The sequence below is a fragment of the Budorcas taxicolor genome, chromosome 8, assembly GCF_023091745.1.
Source record: "Budorcas taxicolor isolate Tak-1 chromosome 8, Takin1.1, whole genome shotgun sequence".
In the NCBI taxonomy this organism is placed as follows: Eukaryota; Metazoa; Chordata; class Mammalia; order Artiodactyla; family Bovidae; genus Budorcas; species Budorcas taxicolor.
Window position 1 is genome coordinate 98,909,790 of NC_068917.1, and position 23,428 is coordinate 98,933,217.

A 23,428-nucleotide genomic window follows, 5' to 3' on the forward strand; every position below is an offset into this window, starting at 1 on the left:
TGTTTGAATGAACCAGTAGATGTCAGATGTTTAACTTAGAATGTATCCCTTAAAGCTTGAACGAGGTAGTTTAGAAATGGAACAAAGGAAGCTTTGCTTGATAAATACGTAAATGTTATAAATAAGAAGACATTAATGAAAGGGGACATTTTTCTCATTTTGAGTATATACCTTGAAATTTCTTCCGTGAAACATTTCTCAGGGCTGTAAAACTGAAATCAAGTTGTGATTCTCCTGTGTTTAAAACCTTGTAGTGTCCGCCCAAATGGCTTCTGAGACTCCCTAAGATACGTGTCTCCACCACACCCAATTTGCTTTGACTTCAGCTCTCACTGTTCTCTCCTTTGCTCACTGCACTGTATCCTTGAACAAGCCAGGTGTTGTCTGTTTTAAAACTAACTTCTCTCTCTGTCTAGAATCTTTTTCCTTAGGTGGCTAGCTCCCTTATCTAATTTGCTCAAAGTAGTTTTTCAGAGCTTAACTTCTCAATGAGGACTACCTTACTTAAAATTGAAACACTTCCCTCTATTTCCCCCCACCCAACATTTATCATATTTTATAATTTATTTATCCATTATGTTTGTTTTTCTCTCCCCTTGGCTTCCCCTCATGCTTCAAAGAATACCAGTGGCCAAGTACAGGGATTTTCTCTCTTTTGATTGCTTTTATATCTGGAGCACCTACCACATAGTAGATAGTCATTAAATACTATGTGAATGATTGAGTGATTAATAGTTTGTCAAGTGAAATCATGGGGTCCATTATGATATTTTGTGTATGCATGTATGTGTATGTGTGAAACTTGGGAAATAGTAGTTCTGTGTGTGTGTGTGTGTGTGTGTGTGTGTGTGTGTGTGTGTGAGAAAGTGGAAGTGTTAGCTGGTCAGTCGTGTCCGACTCTTGCTACTCCCATAGACAGTAGCCTGCCAGGCTTCTCTGCCCATGGAATTCCCCAGGCAAGAATACTGGACTGGGTTGCCATTCCCTTCTCCAGGGGATCTTCCTAATGAGGGATCGAACCCGTGTCTCCTGCATTGGCAGGTGGATTCTTTTACCACTGAGCCACCAGGGAAGGCCATGTGTGTATTTATGTATACAGTCCATGGGATCACAAAGAGTTGGACATGACTGAGCAACTGTGTACGCATGCACACAAATATGACACAGGGGATCCATGCCGTTAGTCAAGATGATCCTCCACAGACCTTTCCTGGATAATCTCATTTTTATTCCTGGCTTCTGCTGTGAGAGCTGAATGGATCCATGAATTATACACCTAATCTCTTAACACTAGCAAAAGTTGCCCAGCCACGTCCTTAACTTTCTCTCCACAGCTAGCTCTTCCTAAGAATAACTCTCCTAATTTTGTAATTTTTTACAGACTGGATAGGCTGATAATTTCCCAAATCATCAAGTCTTGGTTTTTTTGTTTAGCAGTTATTTCCTCAATTCAAAGCTTTCCTCTCACACTTCATTGTAAGAAGCAAGAAGAAACCAACTCAGACCATCAGCAGTTTGCTTCCAAATCTCAACTAAATATCCAAGTTCACTGCTTACCACAAAACTGTAGCACATATAACTACCTTTCTTTCAGTTTCCAGTATCATGTTCCTCATTTCCTTCTGAGACCTCACTGGTGCCTCTAATGTTCTTGTTTCTACCAACATTCTGTTTATTCTAACATACATATTCTCTAAGACCATAAAGGCTCTCTCCACTATGCAAAAGTATTTGGTCATAAATATATGAATATATATATATATGTGTGTTGTTTAGTCACTAAGTTGTGTCTGACTCTTTGTGACTCCATGGATTGTAGCCTGCCAGACTCTTCTGTCCATGGGATTTCCCCAGCAAGAATACTGGAGTGGGTTGCCATTTCCTACTCCAGGGGATCTTCCTGACACGGATTGAACCTGTGTCTCTTGTGTCTCCTGCAATGGCAGGCAGATTCTTTACCAACTTTACCACCTGGGAAGCCCACGTGTCACACATGCTGCTGCTGCTGCTGCTGCTAAGTTGCTTCAGTCATGTCTGACTCTCTGCGGACTCATAGACGGCAGCCCACCATGCTCCCCTGTCCCTGAGATTCTCCAGGCAAGAACACTGGAGTGGCTTGCCATTGCCTTCTCCATGTGTCACACATAGGAAGCCCTAAAGATTTTTGAAGATGTTATATCGATAGAATCACTTCAGGTTGGACTGAAAAGGACAGAGATAAGATGAAATAAAAGAATTCAGACTCTAAAAATTCTGTGGTTAACAGAATGATAAAACTTCTTAGCTGTAGACATATGCTGCCATTCAGGGAAAAGGAAGTATGGCTTTAAGGTGGGAATCGTGGTCTTAGAAACCGAGGCTAGACCCATAGGCTGGAGTCAGAGGTGAATAAGCCAGAGTCATGAGTGCAGAGATTAGAGCTGCAGACTCAGAGGATGGACTCCTTTAAGCCACAGAGAGTTAGTCCTGAGCCTTGAAATTTAATGGAATTTGACCTGCTGAATTTTGAAATTGCATAGGTCTGTGATCACTTTCTTCTTTACATTTTCCCCCTTCTGGAATGGCAGTGTGTATAGCTGTTATCCTTTGCCTGTTCCACTGTTGTATTTTGGAAGCAGATAGCTATTTACTAGATTCACAGGAAATTAATAAGCGTGAGAATTTTCTGAATGCATTCTGATCTTCCTAACCAATCTCACTGTCTTTTAAATCCTAACGCTGCTTCAACCACCTGCTCCAATTTATTGTTTACACAATCCTTGCTCCACCGATTCATTGCTTGTGAATTTATGCTTTAAGAGAACACAATCCAAAATATAGTGTGTGTATGCTGAGATGCCTTTGATGAGACACTCTGTTACAGAAACTGAACTATTAGAAACAGAGTAGCAAAATGACATTAAGACAATTTTTAAATCTCATCCTTTTAAAAAAGTCAGTTTGGTGTACATTTTATGATATAATTGTATATGTACATAATTAAAAAATAATTGATATATATTAAGAAGTGTCTTAAACACTTTTACCATTAGAGACGCACAGTCAAAAAGCTTGTGGACCACTGTCCTAAAACAGGAACGCTGCCCTGTTATTGGTAAGCAAGACCCAAATCCTGTTACCCCAGCCTAATTCTGTTTTGAACTCAATCCTTAGTTTGTACTAATTAAAGAAGGAACTTATTTTTCACAGAGTTACTTATAGGGACTTTTACATTTGTCATATTTTGCAGTATGGCTTTCTGAGAGTTTATTATTTGTCTTTTTCTAGTTGTAAGCATAAATAGCTAGAAAATGATGTTACTGAGATATACTTTAAGTGTGTGGCAAATATATGACATGAAAATAGTACTTCTTATTTGTAGATTAATATCTTATTATAGACTTTAAATTTTAAAGATATTGGCTAATGCTAATGTTTTGTACCGGAGTTAGCTAAGTAATGTGCTGGTGCTGGCTCATGCTGTTTTATGAGAGTGATTATGCACAGCAGCCTGAAGTGGGCTGTGGGAGTACAGTTGGCCCTGTATATCCAAGGTTTCTGCCTTTGTGTATTAACCAGCTGTGGACCAAAAATATTTTTTTAAAAATTCCAGAAAGTTTCTGAAAGCAAACTGAATTTTTCATATGCTGAGAGCTGTTTACATAGTATTTATATTGTATTTACAGCTGTTTACATGGTGTTTACATTATGTTGGTATTATAAATATTCTGGAGATTATTTACAGTTTGTGGGAGGATGTGCATAGATTATATGCAACTATATCAGTTTATATAAGGGACTTGAGCATCAGTGAGTTAGGTATTTGTGGGGGGTCCTGGATCAAATTGCCTGCGAATACCACAAGGTATTTACACCATGGAAAATGAGGAACTGCTACAAATCAAGACTTTCTTTTCCTTTCCCCATCCCACCCAAGGAGCTTGGTTAGCACTGTAAGATTTTTCAGAATTAATATGCTTTTCTCAAATCATGCTATAGAACGTGGGACTTTCGAATCCTTTTGAAACAATGTTATATGGCCAATTCAGAAATATTGCATATAGAAAAGCACTGTCTTTATCAGAAAGTCACAGTATGTATGAACATTCTAAAATCTGATACTTTATGCTGAGAAGAAGGGTGTTTAACTTCATATAACTCAGCATTTCCAAAAGTTTATAGAATTCATTTTTGTGTTACATCTATTAATAACTCATTTAATTAATAATTTGAGAATACTCTGAGAAATATAGAGATAAATCATGCTTAATACTTACTGAGTTAAAATGTGTTTTATTTTCAGCCCTGCCAAGGTAACCCTGCTGGGATCAGTTATCTTCACATTCCAGCAAACCAAGCATTTGGCAATTACAAAGCATAATCTTATGTTCCTCTTTACTGTGTTTCTTGTGGCCACGAAGGTAGGTGTTAAAAGTAGCAACAAATCAGTATTATAGATTTTGTGTAACCAGAATTCTGCATAAGGCAAGTAACAGAAATAATTACTTTGTATGATAGTCTAAAAATATCAGTTTTGGGGAGTTTATTCAGCACATCCATGACTTAGTGAAACATAGCTCTTCTATGATTCCTCATTTGATTTATTTATGCTGATGCTATCATGAAGGATTTGCAGATAGTCTTTTAATACATCTGCCTGCAATGCAGGAGACCCAGGTTTGATCACTGGGTCAGAAAGACCCCCTGGAGAAGGGAATGGCAACCCACTCCAGTATTCTTGCCTTGAGAACTCCATGGATAGCGGAGCCTGGCAGGCTACAGTCCATGGGGTCACAAGGAGTCAGACATGACTGACTAACCCTTTGACTTTGTAATACGTTGGAGGATAGAGAGTAGCGGAAATAGCCAAGGCTAATCAGAGACTGCAAAGTATTGTGTTATTTGTAAAATGAGGTACTTAGCGTAGATGTTCTCTAAAGTTCTTTTAAACTTTTAATATTTTTATATTAGTACATATTTGTGGTTAATCTCTCTAATTACTATTGCCTGATTGGATGTTTTATCCCTTCTTTAAGATAGGAAATAGTATGATATCATAGGTTTTAGAGACAGGCAGTCTTAAATTCAAATCCTAGCTTTGTTTAATCACTGAATAGGCAAGTTACTTAATATCTCTGAACCCTGATTTCCTCATCTTCACTGTACCGATTGTTGACAGGATTGGAGATGACATGTCTTATTCTATGACTATGTCTGACACATCTTATGCATTTTACTTGCAGCTTTATGATGAGACTAATTCTAATTATTATTCTTAAAGTTATTATATATTGTTCAGTGGTATACAGTTGATTTTTAAAGTATTATTTAGGCCTAGAGAAATCTTACAGATAACTCTGTCAGCCTAGATATTTTTGGCTAAAAACATACCTATGAGATGCTTAGAAGGAAAACAGAATATCTAATATAAATTTATACCTTAGAAAGAACCAAATCACTGTAGAGAGAATTTTTTTCCCCAGTATTCTCTGCAGTAGAGGTGATCTGTGGTGGTTGTACTTCGGATGTCTAAGGCAAAATCTCTTCATATGTGTCCTTTTCTTCTGGTCATTAAATTTTGAGCTGGTTTTTTTTGGTAATAGCTTTACTGAAGTATATTTTACACACTATACAATTCATACATTTAAAGTGTTCAGTTCAGTGGTTTTTAGCACAGAGATGTGCTGCTGTTACCACAATCGATATTAGAATGTTTTTATCACCCAAAATAAACCTCATACCCATTAGCATTCCCTTCATGTTTTTCCTCATTCCACTCAACTGTAGGCAACCAGTGATCTACTTTATGCCTATAAATTTGTCTATTCTAATATTTCATGTAAGTGAAGTCTTAAGTGTTGGACCAGTGGGGAAGTTCTCCCCAAAAAAACCTTTTTAGAGAATGATTTCTCTTAGAACTGCATTGTGGACAGTATATGTGGTTATTATATAACTGTGTGTTATTGTTTGATATTTGTTGAGACTTCATTTTTATTCTGTTATTGATGAGATTTTGTAATTATTTGTATGTGTGAAAAGTAAATATATTCTTTATTGTGAAGGCATAGGGAGTCTACTTTTATTGACATATATACTTGTTCGTTATGTTTCAGGTACGTAGTTACATTTTCCCTGTCCCATCTATTAATTTTTTTCCTTTCAGAGAGAAGTATGTTTAATTTATCCTTTCTTCTCCTCTTGTTTTTTTTTTTCTTCAGTTCTTTCCCTCCCTCCTTTTAATCCTCCTTTCCTTTCTTCCCTAGCTCAAACAAGCTGAACATTCTTTGAATGTTCTTTCCTCGTTGGTGGGGGGGGGGGGTCCCAGTTTCTTTCAAGGAGAACTTAGTTCTACTTTTCCCACTTTCAAAAGTCCTTTGTGATTGTTAAAACTCAAGTCTCAGAGGAAAGAAACTTGTGCCAACTGAGACTCTTGGTATGGGGAAGGCACATGGGCTTTGGAACTAGACAGACATATGTTAAAATCTAGGCTTCACAATTTTGAGTAAGTCATTTATGTTTCTCAGACTAGAATTATACATAACCCAGGGGATATATTTTGACATTATGTACAGTCATACTATAAATATGTATCATTGATTAGTCTCAATGTTAATTTAAGTGTTTTAAAGTTGAATATGAATATATTACAGAATTCAAAATTCACATACATTTTTAAGATAAAAAATGACATATTTGGCTTGTCTTTGATTGTTTTTTTGGCTATTGGGATATTTGTATATTGGGATATATTTGGCTATTGGGATTCCCTGATAGCTCAGTTGGTAAAGAATCCTCTTCAATGCAGGAGACCCTGGTTCAATTCCTGGATTGGGACGATCTGCTGGAGAAGGGGTAGGCTACCCACTCCAGTATTCTTGGGCTTCCATTGTGGCTCAGCTGGTAAATAATCCGCCTGCAATGCAGGAGACCTGGGTTTGATCCGTGGGTTGGGAAGATCCCCTGGAGAAGGGAAAGGCTACCTACTCCAGTATTCTGGTCTGGAGAATTCCATGGACTGTATATTTGTGGGGTTGCAAAGAGTTGGAGACAACTGAGCAACTTTCACTTCACTTGGTTATTTTGGCCAAGTTTACTTTCTCCCACCAGAGACAACTTGAGAAAAGTTTCAGAAGCATGAAATATCTTTTGGTTTCTCTGTGTAAGACATCATGTGAAATAGTGTAATTGTGAAATAAAGCAAAAGGAGACTGGAGTGGTCAAGAATGATTAAAACTGAAAAGAGGCTGTTGAATTTTGAAAATAAGAGGTATTTGGTAACCTTGGTAAAAGTAGTTTGAATGGACCGTTAGAGAATAGAAAAATATTTTTACTAGACTAGGTGAATAAGAGGAAGTAAAGACGAAGAGTATGAACTACTTTAAAGGGATTTAGAGTCGAAACAAAAACAACTTGGGAGAACAGTTTGGCAATATCTGATGAAGTTGGAGATTTATGTACCTTGTAAATTAGTAATTTACTAGTTTACTCCATTTCTGGTTGTAACCTATATGAGTCTTGCAAGGTATACAGTACAGAGCCCAGCTTTATCAGGATCTCTTAAAAAATGTTTTAGCAAAGAATAATTTACAAAAAACTTAGGAATGAGCTCCTTTAAAAATAAAAAAAAAATCAACTTTACTGTAGTATAATTTGCATAATAAAATACACTCATTCTAGAATTTCAGTAAATTTGTATACCTTTGTAACCACCACCACAACCAAGATATGGAATGTTTCCATTACTTGAATAGTTGCTTGTGCCCTACTCAAGTAAATCCCAACCACCACTGATGATGAAATCATACAGTATGCATCTTTGGTGTCTGGCTTCTTTTGCTCAGCAGAAGGTTTTTGAGATTTACCCATGTTGTTGCATATTCCTTTTTATTGCAAAGTAGCATTATATTCCACAAGTTGTTCATCTAAGGAGAGTAAAAAAATTGGCTTAAAACTCAACATTCAGAAAACTAAGATCAGGGCATCTGGTCCCATACTTCATGGCAAATAGATGGGGAAACAGTGGAAACAATGACAGACTATTTTTTGGGGCTGCAAAATCACTGCAGATGGTGACTGCAGCCATGAAATTAAAAGACACTTACTCTATGACCAACCTAGACAGCAAATTAAAAAGCAGAGACATTACTTTGCCAACAAAGGTCCATCTAGTCAAGGCTATGATTTTTCCAGTAGTCATGTATGAATGTGAGAGTTGGACTGTGAAGAAAGCTGAGCGCAGAAGAATTGATGCTTTTGAACTGTGGTGTTGGAGAAGACTCTTGAGAGTCCTTGGACAGCAAGGAGATCAGTGGTCCATCCTAAAGGAAATCAGTCTTGAATGTTCATTGAAAGGACTGATGCTGAAGCTGAAACTCCTGGCCACCTGATGTGAAGAGCTGACTCATTTGGAAAGACCCTGATGCTGGGAAAGATGGAAGGTGGGAGGAGAAGGGGATGATAGAGGGTGAAATGGTTGGATGGCATCATTGACTCAATGGACCTGAGTTTGAGTAAACTCCAGGAGTTGGTGATGGACAGGGATGCCTGGCATGCTGCAGTCCATGGGTTCGCAAAGAGTCAGACACGACTGTGTGACTGAACTGAACTGAATTACCTGTTAATGGATCTTGGATTATTTCCAACTTTTGATTATTTGACTAAGTTATGAATAAAGCTGCTATGAACATGTTTACTTTGTGTGGAGATATTTTTTCATTTCTCTCGGGTAGATAGTAGAATTATTAGGTCATATGGAAAGCTTATGTTTAACTTTTTAAAAAATTTATCTTTAATTGAAGTAATTTTGGTTTATAACACACAAGTTTCATGTGCACATTGTGATTCTACAGCTGTATGCTCACCATCAGAAGTTTACTTTAGGGAATTCCTGGTGGTTCAGTGGTTAGGACTCTGTGCTTCCACTGCTGGGGCCTGAGTTCAATCCCTGGTGGGGGAACTAAGAGCTTACCAGCTGTGCAGGATAGCCAAAAAAATTTTTTTTAATTAAAAAAATATATTTTGCATCTGTCACCATACAGTTGATCTCCTTTACTCATTTTTCCTTCCTACTTTGTCAGCTTTGCCTATCTTTTCAAAGAAACAGCTCTTAGTTTGATCTTTTCTATTGTCTTTTGAGTGTCTGTTTTGTTTCCATTCTGATCTTTATTATTTCCTTCTTTCTACTTCATGTTCTTTTTCAAGTTTCTTTTGGTGTAAGATTAGATTGTATATTTGAGATTTTTCTTGTTCATTGAAGTAGGCCTTTAGTGCTATAAACCTCATTCTTAGTACCACTTCTGTATCATCCCATAGATTTTGGTGTATTGCATATTTATGTTCATTTATCTTCAGGTAGTTTTTGATTTCTCCTTTGATTTCTTCATTGACCCATAGTTGTTAAATAACTTGTTGTTTAGTCTCCACATATTTGTGACTCAGTCCATTTTCTTCTGGTAGCTGATTTCTAGTTTTATACCATTATGATTGAAAAAGATTCTTGATCTGATTTCAGCCTTCTTAAATTTACTGAGACTTGTGTCCCAACATATGGTCTATCCCTGAGAAAATTCGGCATGCAGTTGAGAAGAATATGAATTCTGCTGTGTTTGGATGCACTGCTTTATGCAAATCTATCAAATCTATCTGATTTAATGTTTCATTTAAGGCTGCTGTTTCCTTATTGACTTTCTGTCTAGAGGATCTATCCAGTGATGTAAGTGGTGTATTAGAGTCCCCTACTATTATTGTGTTGCTATCAGTTTCTCCCTTTAGGTCTGTTAATTGCTTTATATATTTTGGTGTTCCTATGTTAGGTGCATATATAATATTAATAACTGCTAATGTCTTCTTGATGCATTGTCATCTTTATCATCAAATACTGTCCATCTTTGTCTCGTTAAATTTTTTGACTTGAAGTCTGTTTTGTCTGATATGAGTATGGCTACACTTGTTTTTCTTTTGGCTGCTGTTTCTGAAGTATCATCTTTCATTCCTTCACCTGAAGCCTACATTTGTCTTTAGAGTTGAGCTAAGTCTTCTGGAGCACATATAGTTGGGTCTTATTTGATTCATCCGGCTGCTTTGTCTTTTGGTTGGTAAATTCAATTCACTTATGTTTCGGGTGATTGTGGATGGATGAGGACTTAGTGCTGCTGTTGTATCTTTTGTTTTCTGATTGCTCTATATCTCCATTGTTTCTTTTCCCTGTGTTTCTGTCTGCCATTTTGTTTGGTGGTTTTCTGTGATGTTCTTCTCAGTTTATTCTTTTTCTCTGTTTCATGTCTTGCTCTAGATTTATGTTTTGTGGTTAACATGAAATCATAGATAATACCACGTCATAGGTAAAATAATCCTTTTCCATGGATAGCATTTTATCTTCATTTACTTACGTAAGTTCTATTCTTTTTTCTTCTCCTATTGTGTTTTTGTCATCTCAGATTTCCATTTTATGTTGTGAATTTGTTACCATATTGTAATAGCTGTAGTTATTTTTCTTCTCCCTCTGCCCTTTAACCTCAATGCTATATTAAATTAAAAAAAAGTATTTTGGTATTGAGTTGCAATTTTCTGATTCTGTTTCTTACCTTACTGAAAATATTGTGTGCTTTTACCTTTTTATTTCTTAAATTTCTTGTAAAGCAGCTCTAGTGTTCAACTCTCCCAAGTTTTTCCCTGGGAACAAACAAAACCAAATAACTTTGCTAGACAGAGTATTCTTGGCTGACAGTTTTTACTTTTCAGTATTTTGAGAATGTCAGTTTACTTCCTCCTGGACTATAGTTTCTGCTGAGAAATCTACTGATAGCCTAATGAGGGTTCCTTTGTAGGTTACTATTCTTTTTAAAAAATTCTTTCTTTGACTGACTTTTGACAATTTTAATATAACATGTCTTTGAGAAGGTGTTTTAGCATTGAGGTAGTTGGATTTTTTTTCATGGATTTAAATATTCACCTCTTTGTCCAACTTTTGGAAGTTCTCAACTATTAATTTTTTTTAAAAAGATAAGTTGCTCCCTTCTTCCTCTCTTTTCTTTCTGGATTACCAATTACCCTAATGTTGCCCTTCCTAAGAGTCAGATCTCTCTCATAGAATTTTCCTACTTTTAAAATACCATGAGTCTCTTTCGTCTTCTACTTCTGTCATTTCTAGGTTTTTATCTTCACGCTCGCTAATTCTCTCTTCCTCATGATTTGCTCTATTTCCAGTGCTTTCTAATGCATTCTTCTGTCTCGTTTAGTGTGTTCTTCAGCTCCAGAATTTCTGTTTGGTTCTGTTAATAGAGTGGATTATACTGATTTATTTTTTTAAATGTTGTATAAACCTTTCATTTCTGTCATAAACCCCACTTTGTCATGATGTATCTTTTTTGTGCATTGCCAGATTTAATTTGTTAATATTTTTTAAGTATTTTTTTTTCCATTGTGTTCATGAAATATATTTTCTTTGTAATCTGTATGGTTTTGTATCATCATAAGACTAAGCTTATTAAATAGGTTGAGAAATGTTCAATTCTTTACTCTCTGAAAGAGTTTAGGTAGATTTGGCATTATTTTAGGCATTTGATATAGGACAGTTTACATTATCTATTTTATTTGTGTTCATTTTGGTAAGTTGTACTTTTCACTCATTTTTTTCTTTTTTTTTACATTTTGAAAATATTTATTGTGTTTATTGGATGTTTGTATTAAGAATATTAATTGTTGAGAAAGAATTTTTTTTTTTTACTTTACAATACTGTATTGGTTTTGCCATACATTAACAGGAAGTGCCATTTAAACTTTTGATTTTGTTAATGTGAAATTGTTAATAGTAGTTCTTTGTTATCCTTTTCATGTCTATAGTGATGTCTCCAGTTTGATTTCTGGTATTGATCATTTGTATCTTTATCTCTCGTTTCAAATTGGTCTAACTAGAGGTTATTAGTTTCATCAGTATGTTTGAAAAATCTGGCCTTTGCTTTCTTGTTTTTTGCTTTTTAAAGTTTTATTGACGTATAATTGACTTACAGTGTTGTCTTCATTTTTTAGATGTACAGCAGAGTGATTTATATATATATATACACATACACATATATTATTCTTTTTCAGATTCTTTTCCCTTATAGATTATTCAGTTCAGTTCAGTCGCTCAGTCGTGTTTGACTCTCTGCGACCCTATGAACCGCAGCCCACCAGGCCTCCCTGTCCATCACCAACTGCTGGAGTCTACCCAAACTGATGTCCATTGAGTCAGTGATGCCATCCAACCATCTCATCTTCTGTCGTCCCCTTCTCCTCCTGCCCTCAATCTTTCCCAGAATCAGGGTCTTTTCAAATGAGTCAGCTCTTCGCATCAGGTGGCCGAAGTATTGGAGTTTCAGCTTCAACAGCAGTCCTTCCAATGAACACCCAGGACTGATCTCCTTTAGAATGGACTGGTTTGATCTCCTTGCAGTCCAAGGGACTCTCAAAGAGTCTTCTCAAACACCATAGTTCAAAAGCATCAATTCTTCTGTGCTCAGCTTTCTTTATAGTCCAACTCTCACATCCATACATGACTACTGGAAAAACCATAGACTTGACTAGATGGACCTTTGTTGGCAAAGTAGTGTCTCTGCTTTTTAATATGCTATCTAGGTTGGTCATAACTTTCCTTCCAAGGAGTAAGTGTCTTTTAATTTCATGGCTGCAGTCACCATCTGCAGGGATCTTGGAGCCCCCAAAAATGAAGTCTGTCACTGTTTCTGCTGTTCCCCCATTTATTTCCCATGAAGTGATGGGGCCAAATGCCATGATCTTAGTTTTCTGAATGTTGACCTTTAAGCCTACTTTTTCACTCTCCTCTTTCACTTTCATCAAGAGGCTCTTTAGTTCTTCTTTGTTTTCTGCCATAAGGGTGATATCATTTCTACGTATCCTATTTACAAAGAGAACCGGGCACTTTTTCAATCTTTTCTGGATATTCTGGCATGTTTGTTTATTTTCAGTTTTTTTTTCCCCAGCTTTTTTGGCATATTGATATGAACTTTTAATGGTAGTTTGTCTAATACCGTAATGGAATTTGTCGGTGTTTTTACTAAGATTATATTTGGTTTATAAATTATCTTAGGAAGGCAATTACATTACATATGGACAAAGGCTAGAGACAGGAGAAAGGACAGAGTCATGAGATTTTCTAATATTTAGAGAAAGAAGATCCAGAGTGAGAAATTGGAAAGAAGCTGCTGAAAACCAGGAGATGGTATTAAAGGGATGGTCAGTTATGCTCAATGCTTTTGAGAGGTTTCTTCAGGTCAGTCACACCCCCTGGTGAAGGAAATGGCAACCCATTCCAGTATTCTTGCCTGAAGAATTCCATGGACAGAGAAGACTGGTGGGCTATAGTCCATGGGGTCACAAAGAATTGGACATGGCTGTGTGACTAACACTTAATTACTTAATATTGAGATAGTATAGTATTGTTGAATACATGAATGAGGGACAATAGTATTAAGCTCTTTGGGGGATACAAATGGACACATAAACTTTGACTAAGACAAAGACTCTTTCTTCAAGATGTTATTGTCTAAAAAGAAATACAAAGCACTGTGCTTTTAAACTTCATGAGAATAGGGACCAAGTTTGTTTTATTCATAACTGTATCCCTAGCATTGTGTCTGGTGCCTATAGTAGATTTTTAATATATATTTGTTGACTGACTGATAAATGGCCAAAATGTTCTTTCATAGGTGGTCTCTCTCTATTTAATTCAGTTCAGTCACTCAGTCGTGTCCGACTCTCTGCGACCCCATGAATCACAGCACACCAGGTCTCCCTGTCCGTCACCAACTGATGGAGTTTACCCAAACTCATGTCCATCGAGTTGGTGATGCCATGAGCCATCTCATCCTCTGTGGTCTCCTTCTCCTCCTGCCCCCAGTCCCTCCCAGCATTAGGGTCTTTTCCAATGAGTCAACTCTTTGCATGAGGTAGCTGAAGTATTGGAGTTTCAGCTTCAACATCAGTCCTTCCAATGAACACCCAGGACTGATCTCTTTGCAGACCAAGGGACTCTCAAGAGTCTTCTCCAACACCACAGTTCAAAAGCATCAATTCTTCGGTGCTCAGCTTTCTTCACAGTCCAACTCTCATATCCATACATGACAATTGGAAAAACCGTAGCCTTGACTAGATGGGCCTTTGTTGGCAAAGTAATGTCTCTGTTTTTTAATATGCTGTCTAGGTTGGTCATAACTTTCCTTCCAAGGAGTAAGCATCTTTTAATTTCATAGCTGCAGTCACCATCTGCAGTGATTTTGGAGCCCCCAAAAATAAAGTCTGACACTGTTTCCACTATTTCCCCATCTATTTCTCATGAAGTGATGGGACCAGGTGCCCTGATCTTAGTTTTCTGAATGTTGAGCTTTAAGCCAACTTTTTCACTCTCCTCTTTCACTTTCATCAAGAGGCTTTTTAGTTCCTCTTCACTTTCTGCGATAAGGGTGGTGTCATCTGGATATCAGAGGTTATTGATATTTCTCCCGGCAGTCTTGATTCCAGCTTGTGCTTCTTTCAGCCCAGCATTTCTCATGATGTACTCTGCATATAAGTTAAATAAGCAGGGTGACAGTATACAGCATTGACATACTCCTTTTCCTATTTGGAACCAATCTGTTGTTCCATGTCCAGTTCTAACTGTTGCTTCCTGACCTGCATATAGGTTTCTCAAGAGGCAGATCAGGTGGTCTGATATTCCCATCTCTTTTAGAATTTTCCACAGTTTATTGTGACCCACACAGTCAGAGACTTTGGCATAGTCACTTATTTATCTAGGGCTAATACTACCATATGAACAATTTGCTTGCCCAGCTTACTGAAGAGATTTATAAAAATGAGGATCTGAAGATTTGACAGTCGTTCAGGTTAATAATTATTAGTGTCTGAGTGAATGATACCACCAAAGAAGAAGTATAGAGTGACCAGAAAACCTGGTTGAATGTACCATATTCTAGAAGCTTATTATAGGGCAACGTGATTTTCATTAGAGGGTGTTGGAGAACGTTTAATGGAATAGACACCTTGCAGTTATACTGCAAAAGATGTTTGAATTTGGGCAGATGGAGACAGGAAGAAGTATGTTCTGGGTGGAGAGAAAGATTAATTTTGCTTATACAGATGTATTATAATAGTCTTGGCTTCCCTGGTGGCTCAGAGGTTAAAGCGTCTGCCTCCAATACAGGAGACCTGGGTTCAATCCCTGGGTTGGGAAGATCCCCTGGAGAAGGAAATGGCAATCCACTCCAGTATTCTTGCCTGGAGAATCCTATGGATGGAGAAGCCTAGTAGGTTACAGTCCACGGGGTCGCAAAGAGTTGGACACTACTGAGCGACTTCACTTTCACCTTCACCTTGAATTATTCATGTGATGTAGAAATTGTGTTTATTCATTGTATTCTATTCTTATTGCTATGCACTATAGAGGATATAAAAGTATATGAGTCCTATTTGTGCCTTTGAGGAACTTATATTTTAGATCACATTTTTCTGGGCATATTTTGAAATGATACAATATGAGATATAAAGAATGTGGAAAAGCTTCACACAGTTTCTTTGGAATTAAGTTATGTTTTAGAATGTGTTTAAATATCAGAGTATCTTTAAAGTTTTTAGACTCTTTCATTTCCTTCCCTTTTAAAGTTAGAGACTGTGAAGTCAAATGCTATTTAATTTAGGTAATATGCTTTTTCTTTTAATAACTTGCTGAGTAGGGAGAGTTTTATGTTTTATTTGTAGAAGAATAAGGGTTCATTTCATTTGTCACCATTATATTTGTGTCACCTTGCTGAATCAAGCCCTAAGAAGAGGCTGAATTCACAGAAATCTGTCCATGAACCTCATAAGTCTATCTCAGCAGTAATTTCTGATGTCAACAGTATTCCTCAGCTGAGTGATGAGTCTACTGGGAGTGGAAATTCTATTAAAACTTGACTTTGAAAAATACTTAACTATAGTTCACATTCTCAGGAATTACTTTAGTTCCTGACACTCTTCTTTACTGGATTTTAAATACATTGCTGTTTTCCAGACAGTGGACCATTGTTTGATCTGAATTCTTTTGTATTTTGTTGACAGTCCATGAAGTCAAGCTATGACCAGAATAATTATGGTAGTACATGTCATTGTAACTGTTTATTCTAAAGAATAATTTTATCTAAAGAAATTCTTCTTGGATCTTAACCAGTAGTGACGTAAACTCAGATATTAACATTGTATTTGGACTCTTCTCATTCTATATTCTCTCTAGGTGATCACATTCATATTTATGCCCTTATCTTTTACTTGTATCGTAATGACTTCCAAATTCATTTCTTAACATTTCTGGCCAAGTGTCTATTATTGGACTTACTCCATTGCCATTGTATTATTACTGATTTGCTTACCTGTCTGACTAGTCTGTAAGATCCTTGAGGTCAGGGATTACACTCAGCATTCTTTTGGCAGCCAAGTTTAATGCACAAAGCCTGTTGGTTTTAGGCTTTGTTAGTGCTATTGTAGTTCAGATTTGCCTTTCTAGAATGGGATCCTTTTGGGGGTCTCAGCTTAAGCCTGAGTTGTACCCCTGGGGAGCTCCATCTGGCCTGATTTTGAACTCCAGCCTGTCTTCCTAGCATCAAGCAGCAGGCTGCTCAGCTCTTTGGCCTCCCAGCTGTTGTTCTCCCCTTTAAAGAAAATGCCAGGATAAATGTGAAGTTCATTTTGTTGAACTTCCTTCCTTTTAGGGATCATAATCCCACCAGGTTATACCTGTATTGGTTACACTCCAGTGCCTTTTAACAGTTGTTTTATGTATTTGTGTCTTTCATATTGATTCTGTTGGGATACTAGTCTGATATAAGCTTTTTAGTCATGATTGGTCTGTAGTTTATGTATATGCAGTAAAAGTGTTCATTTTTTATTTGTTTATTTTTACTGAGGTCAAAGTGGCATAGCAGATTCAGTTATTTAAAATTATACAATTCAGTGGCGTTTAGTACATTCACAATGCTATGTGTGTGCATTTTTAAATTAATATCAATGATAGTACATTAGAGCTTTTGTTCTTTGTCGCATTTTCATCTAATAATATATCAAGAATTTTTCCATATGACTTTATAATTTATTACTTTTAACAATTATACGGTGTTTATTTTACTGATACATTCTTCTTGTAATGGACACCTACTTTGTCTCCAGCTTCCCACTACCTAAACTATATTGCAGATACTAGAAATTTACTCTTGATTCCATTGTCCTTAAGAAAGCTGATTATGTAGGTACCTCTTGTGAATATTTAAAAATATTTATTTTTAGTATTTAAAAAAATACCTAGTTTGATTCATTATCTGCGATCTGCTGGAGGAATTGACTCTTGAAAATTCATAGACTTTTGGGAACCTTTCTGAATCGTAAAGTTCTCCCAGATTCATTTTGGTACCAGGATAATTTCTTGAGCAAATCTAAATATCTCTGAACATTGTATATTTTGCCAGATAATATTGGTACCTCTCTTCATTCTACCTCCCACTATCTCAGTTTATATATGGGAAATTTTGGATGGCTCCCTGGTGGCTCAGATGGTAAAGCGTCTGCCTGCAATGCCGGAGACCCGGGTTCAATTCCTGGGTCGGGAAGTTCCCCTGGAGAAGGAAATGGCAATCCACTCCAACACTCTTGCCTGGACCACAAAGAGTCGGACACGACTGAGTGACTTCACTTCAGTAAAGACTTAGTACATTCCCTCCTACTGGCACTATTCTATACTTTAGATAGTGGTAGACTGCAGGATATTTAGTGATTGAAGTCAAAATCTGAGTGTTCCAAACTACTTTACCACTTATTAGCTCTGTGACTTTGAACAAGTTACTTAACATGTCAGAACCTGAGTTCTACATCTTTATGATGAGAGTAATGATAGAGTAGTTTTTGGATTACATTTAAAGAGAATAAAGTAACACAAACACATTATCACACAGCTCTAGCACATGTTAAGTGCATAGTAGTAATAGCTATTATTGGTCATTTGGTGTAGGTTGTAAATGATATTTTGTCTTATTTCCTTTTGTTACTAAATGTATTTTGTTTGTTTGTTTACGCTGCTCATTGGCACTCACAATGTGGTATCTTTTATTATTGTTAAGGAGTTGTGTTCTTTTCCGTTAGTTAAGTGTAAAGTTATAGAGAACAGATTTTTTTTCCCCCTAGTATCGAGCTTAATTTGCTTCTCCTGAAGATTAAATTAAGAATGCATTTTTGAACACAGAACTTCAATGTAGAAAATAGGAAATTCAAGAAAGTACTAGAGTTACAGAGCTGAAGACTATAATAACTGAACTAAGACATTTACTACAGGGGTACAACAGCAGACCAGATGGAAGCAAAAAGGATCAGTGAACTTAAGGACCAGGCAGTAGGCCTCGCCCACTGAGAGCTGCAGAAAGGAAGGAGAACAAAAAGAGTGAAGATGACTTAGGGAGTTTATGGAACAATCTCGGAAGGACTTACATTCACGTAACAGGGCTCCCAGAAGGAGATAGGAGAGAGGAAGGGGCAGAAAAATTATTTGAAGAAATAATGCCTGAAAACTTCCCTAATTTGGGGAAGAAAACAGACATGCAGAACCAGGAAGCCCAGAGATTTCCACACAAGAGGACCCCAAAGAGACCTACACCAAGATATATTAATGATTCTTTTTAAAAATATTACTTGATTTATGGTTGCACTGGGTCTTCATTGCTGTGCGCAGGCCTTCTCTGGTTGTGGCGAGAGTGGGCTGCTCTTGATTGCAGTGTGTGGGCTTCTCTTTGAGATGGCTTCTCTTGTTGTGGAGCACGGGCCCTAGAGCATGCTGGCTTCAGTATTTTGTGACACATGGGCTTAGTTGTTCTGTGGACCACCTGTGGACCAATCTTGGTTGTTCTTAGCTTGCATGTGGGATCTTCCTGGACCACGGATTGAAAACTGTGTCCCCTGCATTTGCAGGCAGATTCTGCAGTGGACCACCACTTCCAGTGGACCACCAGGGAAGTGAACATTATAATTAAAATGTCAACAGTTTAAGGCAAAAGAGAGATTCTTAAAAGCAGCAAGAGAAAAACAATGTGTTATGTGTAAGTAAACCCCCATAAGACTATGAGCAGATTTTTTCCAGCAGAAACTTTGCAGGCCAGAAGGGGGCAGCATGATATATACTGAGGGGAAAAAAATTCCTGTCTAGATGACTCTACCTGGCAGAGTTACATTAAAAATTAGGGGAGAGTTAAAGATTTTTTCCAGACAAGCAAAAGCTAAAGAAGTACATCACCACTGTGTTAGCCTTACAAGAAATGTTAAAGGGACTTCTTTAAGCTGAAAGAAAAGGATGCTAATTAGTAAGAACAAAACATGAAAATATGAATCTCACTGGTAAAAAATAATAAATATATAGGAAAGGTAGTAGCTTAATCACTTGTAAAGCTAGCATGAATCTTAAAAAATAAAAGTAGTAGAACCATAACTACAACAATGAGGGAATACATACAAGATAAAAAGATGTAAAATATAATATCAAAAACATAAAAAACATTGAGGGGAAGAGTAACAAAATAAAGCTTTAAAATGCATTTAAGTTGTTGTCAACTTAAAGTAGACTTATTTATGTAAGTTGCTATATGAAAGTATCATGATAAATACACAAAGGATGATGAGAAAGTAAGCATTCTAAAGAAAGTCACCAAGCCGTAAGAGAAGAGAGCAAGGAATGAAAATACCAGAGAGGAACTACAAAACAGACAGAGACAATTAACTAAATGACAATAAGTAGGGTTGCAAAGAGTAGGACACAACTGAAGCCTTAGCACACAAGCATTCACATACTTATTAATTACTTTAAATGTAAATTGACTGAATTCTCTATTTAGAATACATACAATAACTGAATGGATAAAAAAAAAGGTCACATTTCTGTGCTGCCTGCAAGAGATTCACTTCAGATGTAAGGAGAGAAACAGACTGAAAGTGAAGGGATGGAAAAATATATTTTCTGCTAAAGAAAGCCCAAAGAAGGTTGGGGTAGCTCTGCTTAAATCAGATAAAATAGACTTTAAAAAAAAGACTAATTAGAAAGAAGGGTAGTAAGTAATGATAAAGGGGTCAGTCTAACACGATATATAACATTTGCAAATATTTTGTTGACGTTCCGTCACTAAGTCTGTCCAGTTCTTTTGAGATCCCATGGACTGCAGCATGCCAGACTTCCATGTCCTTCACTATCTCCCAGGGTTTACTCAAATTCATATCCATTGGTTGCAGATATTTATGTCTGTCTACATAAATATTTAAAGCAAATAATAACAGACCTAAAGAGAAATAGGAGGCTTCCCTGGTGGCTCAGACAGTAAAGAATCCGCCTGCAATATGGGAGACCCGGGCTTGATCCCTGAGTCAGGAAAATTCCCTGGAGAAAAAAATAGCTATCCACTCCAGTATTCTTGCCTGGAGAATTCCATGGACAGAGGAGCCTGGTGGGCTTCAGTCCATGGGGTTGCAGTCGGACAGAACTGAGCAACTGACACTTTGTAAAGAGAAATAGACAGCAAAACAGTGATAGTAAGGGACTTGTTACAGTCTCTTCACTTACAATAATGGATAGATTACTAGTCAAAATCAAGAAGGAAATGTTGCCTCAAAGGACTTAACATTGCTCAGATAGACTACAGATTAGATAGGACATTCCATCCAAAAGCAACAGAATACATTTTATTCTCATGCACACATGGCATATTATCCAGGGTTCATCATACGTTAGATCATAAAACAAGTCAATAAATTTAAAAAGATGAAAATCATACCAATAATCTTTTTCTACCAGAATAGTATGAAACTAGAAATCATTTACAAGAAGAAAACTGGAAAAATCACAGACATGTGGGAATTAAACATAATACTATAGAACAACCAGTGAGTCAATGAAGAAATCAGTGAAGAAATTTTTTTTTTTAAGTACCTTGAAACAAAAGTAGAAATACAACATACGAACCTTACAGGATGTAGCAAAAGCAGTTTTAGGAGGAAAGTTCATAGTAATAAATGCCTACCTCAAGAAATGAGAAAAATCTCAAATAACCTAACTATACCTAAAGGAAGTAGAAAAAGAAGAACAGATGAAGCCCAAAGGTGATGGAAGCAAGGAAGTAACATACAGTGGAAATAAATGAAATACAAGCTAAGAGGACAATAGAAGAGATCAGAGTAAGAGACAGTTCTTTGAAAAGATAAACAAGATGAACAAACTTTTAGTTAGACTCACCAAGAAAGCAGAAGAGAGAACTCAAACGGACTCACTCAGAAACAAAAGAGGACATTACAACTGATACCACAAAAATACAGGGGATTGTAAAAAACTACTGTGTGCACTTGCATGCCAACAAAGTGGACAAGCTGGAAGAAATGGATATATTTCTAGAAACATATGACCTACCGAGACTGAATCACACAAAAAAAGGAAATCTGAACAGACCAATTACGAGTAAGGAGATTGTATCAGAAATCAGAAATCTCCCCACAAAAGTCCAGGACCAGAGAGTTTTGCTGGTGAATTCTACCAGACTTTAAAACAATTAATACCAATCCTTCTCAAACTCTTCCAAAAAAAAAAAATGATGGAATGCGTCCAAACTCATTTTACAAGGTCAACAGTACCCTGAAACCAAAATCAGACAAGGATGCCACAAGAAAAGAAAATTACAGGGCAATATCCCTGATGAGCATAGATGCAAAAACCAACAAAATATTAGCAGACCAGGTTGAACAATACATTAAAAAAATTATACACTGTGATCAAGTGGGATTAATTCCAGGGATGCAAGAATGGTTCATCATCTGCAAATGAATCGATGTATCACATTAACAAAATGAAGGATAAAAATCATATAATTATTTCAGTAGAGGCAGTAAAAGCATTTGACATAATTCAACATCCACTTACAATAAGAAACTGGGTATAGAGGGAATGTACCTCAGCATAATAGAGGTTACATATGGCAAGCCCACAGCTAACATCATAAGTGGGCATTATGCCAGGTGAAAAAATGAGACAAAGACCAATACACCATGATTTCATTTACATGTGGAATCTAAAATTTTAAAAAATCCAAGCTCATAGATACAGACAACAGATTGAGTGAGTGAGTGAAGTTGCACAGTCGTGTCCGACTCTTTGCGACCCCCATGGACTGTAGCCTACCAGGCTCCTCTGTCCATGGGATTTTCCAGGCAATGGTACTGGAGTGGATTGCCATTGGTTGTTGGCAAAAGGTGGGGGGTAGGGGTGGTGAGGCTTGGTGAAATAGGTTAAAGGGAGTCAAAAGGGCCAAACTTTCAGTTATAAACAAATAAGTCATGAAGTGTGTAATGTATAGCATGGTAACTGTTGTAATATTTGAAAGTCATTAAGAGAGTAGCTCTTAAAAGTTCTCATCACATAAAAAAATTGTTATGTAACTGCATGATGAGGAATGTTAACTAGACTTGCTGTGGTGGTGATTTCACTTTATATATAAATATTGAACCACTGTGTTATATTCTTGAAACTAGTATATTGTTATATGTCAGTTATCCCTCAATAAAAAAATGTGTTTTGACTCTTTCCCTCTTTTCACTTTCTCCTCTCAGTTTTGGGGAACAGAAAACATTTGTATTTAAATTCAAAATTGAACTTTTTTTTTCAGATAACCATGATGATTACAGAGACTGCTCTTATGCCTTTTGCTTGTTTTGAAGATACATTGAGTCGGATGCTGTTTGGCTGGCAGCAGCAGTTTTCACCATTTGAAAAGAAAAGTGAAACAAAATCATCTTTCAATGGTACTGGTTCATCTACCTCAAAACCTGTAGCTAACGCTTCAGATAAAGTTAAAAAGAAACATAGTAAGAAGACTGAGTAAATTCACTCGATGAGCTTTAGAAAGCAAAAAATTTTCTTTTTCTTATCTACCTGTGAGATTGTGATAAATATTTCTTGTAAATGATGTAAATAAAGATTATAAGGATTGGAGGTGACAAAAAGAAAGAACTTTCTGTTTCAGGGAGACTGTCCCTTCCTGGATTGTAATTTCCTGAGTGTTATGAGTATATCATGTGAAATTGTTTTTCTAAGTTATATATAAAAGATTCTATTGTGATTTTTAAAAGTTTTATATGGATAAAACAAGGCTGGATTTTTAAAAAATGTTAGGAAAAGTAAACCTATTGTCATTGCAAAATAACAAAAATTAAATTCTTATTGTTTAAATATTTTCATAAATTTTTATTTGAATCTATTTGAGCTTGAGTTCAGCAAAATTAAACTTTTATTTCACATTACCATTATAATTCCTAGATATGAAAAACAGTTCTTGTTTAGTTTTGAGTACTGGGAAGAGTAAACTTTACTAAATCACTTTATATTATGAATGAAAATAAATTACTAGTTTATATC

The 23,428-nt window shown here is 36.5% G+C and overlaps 1 protein-coding gene across 1 annotated transcript in view; it reads left to right on the forward strand.

Annotated features, from left to right (window-relative positions):
* The window catches only part of TMEM38B (transmembrane protein 38B), a 65,337-nt gene extending 42,159 nt beyond the window's left edge, over positions 1-23,178 (forward strand). The window contains exons 5-6 of the mRNA XM_052644574.1: positions 4,283-4,400; positions 22,680-23,178. Coding sequence (XP_052500534.1) covers positions 4,283-4,400; positions 22,680-22,895 — 334 coding nt within the window. The 3' untranslated portion in view covers positions 22,896-23,178. The remainder of the gene's footprint in view (positions 1-4,282; positions 4,401-22,679) is intronic.
* The last annotated feature ends 250 nt before the right edge of the window (positions 23,179-23,428 follow it).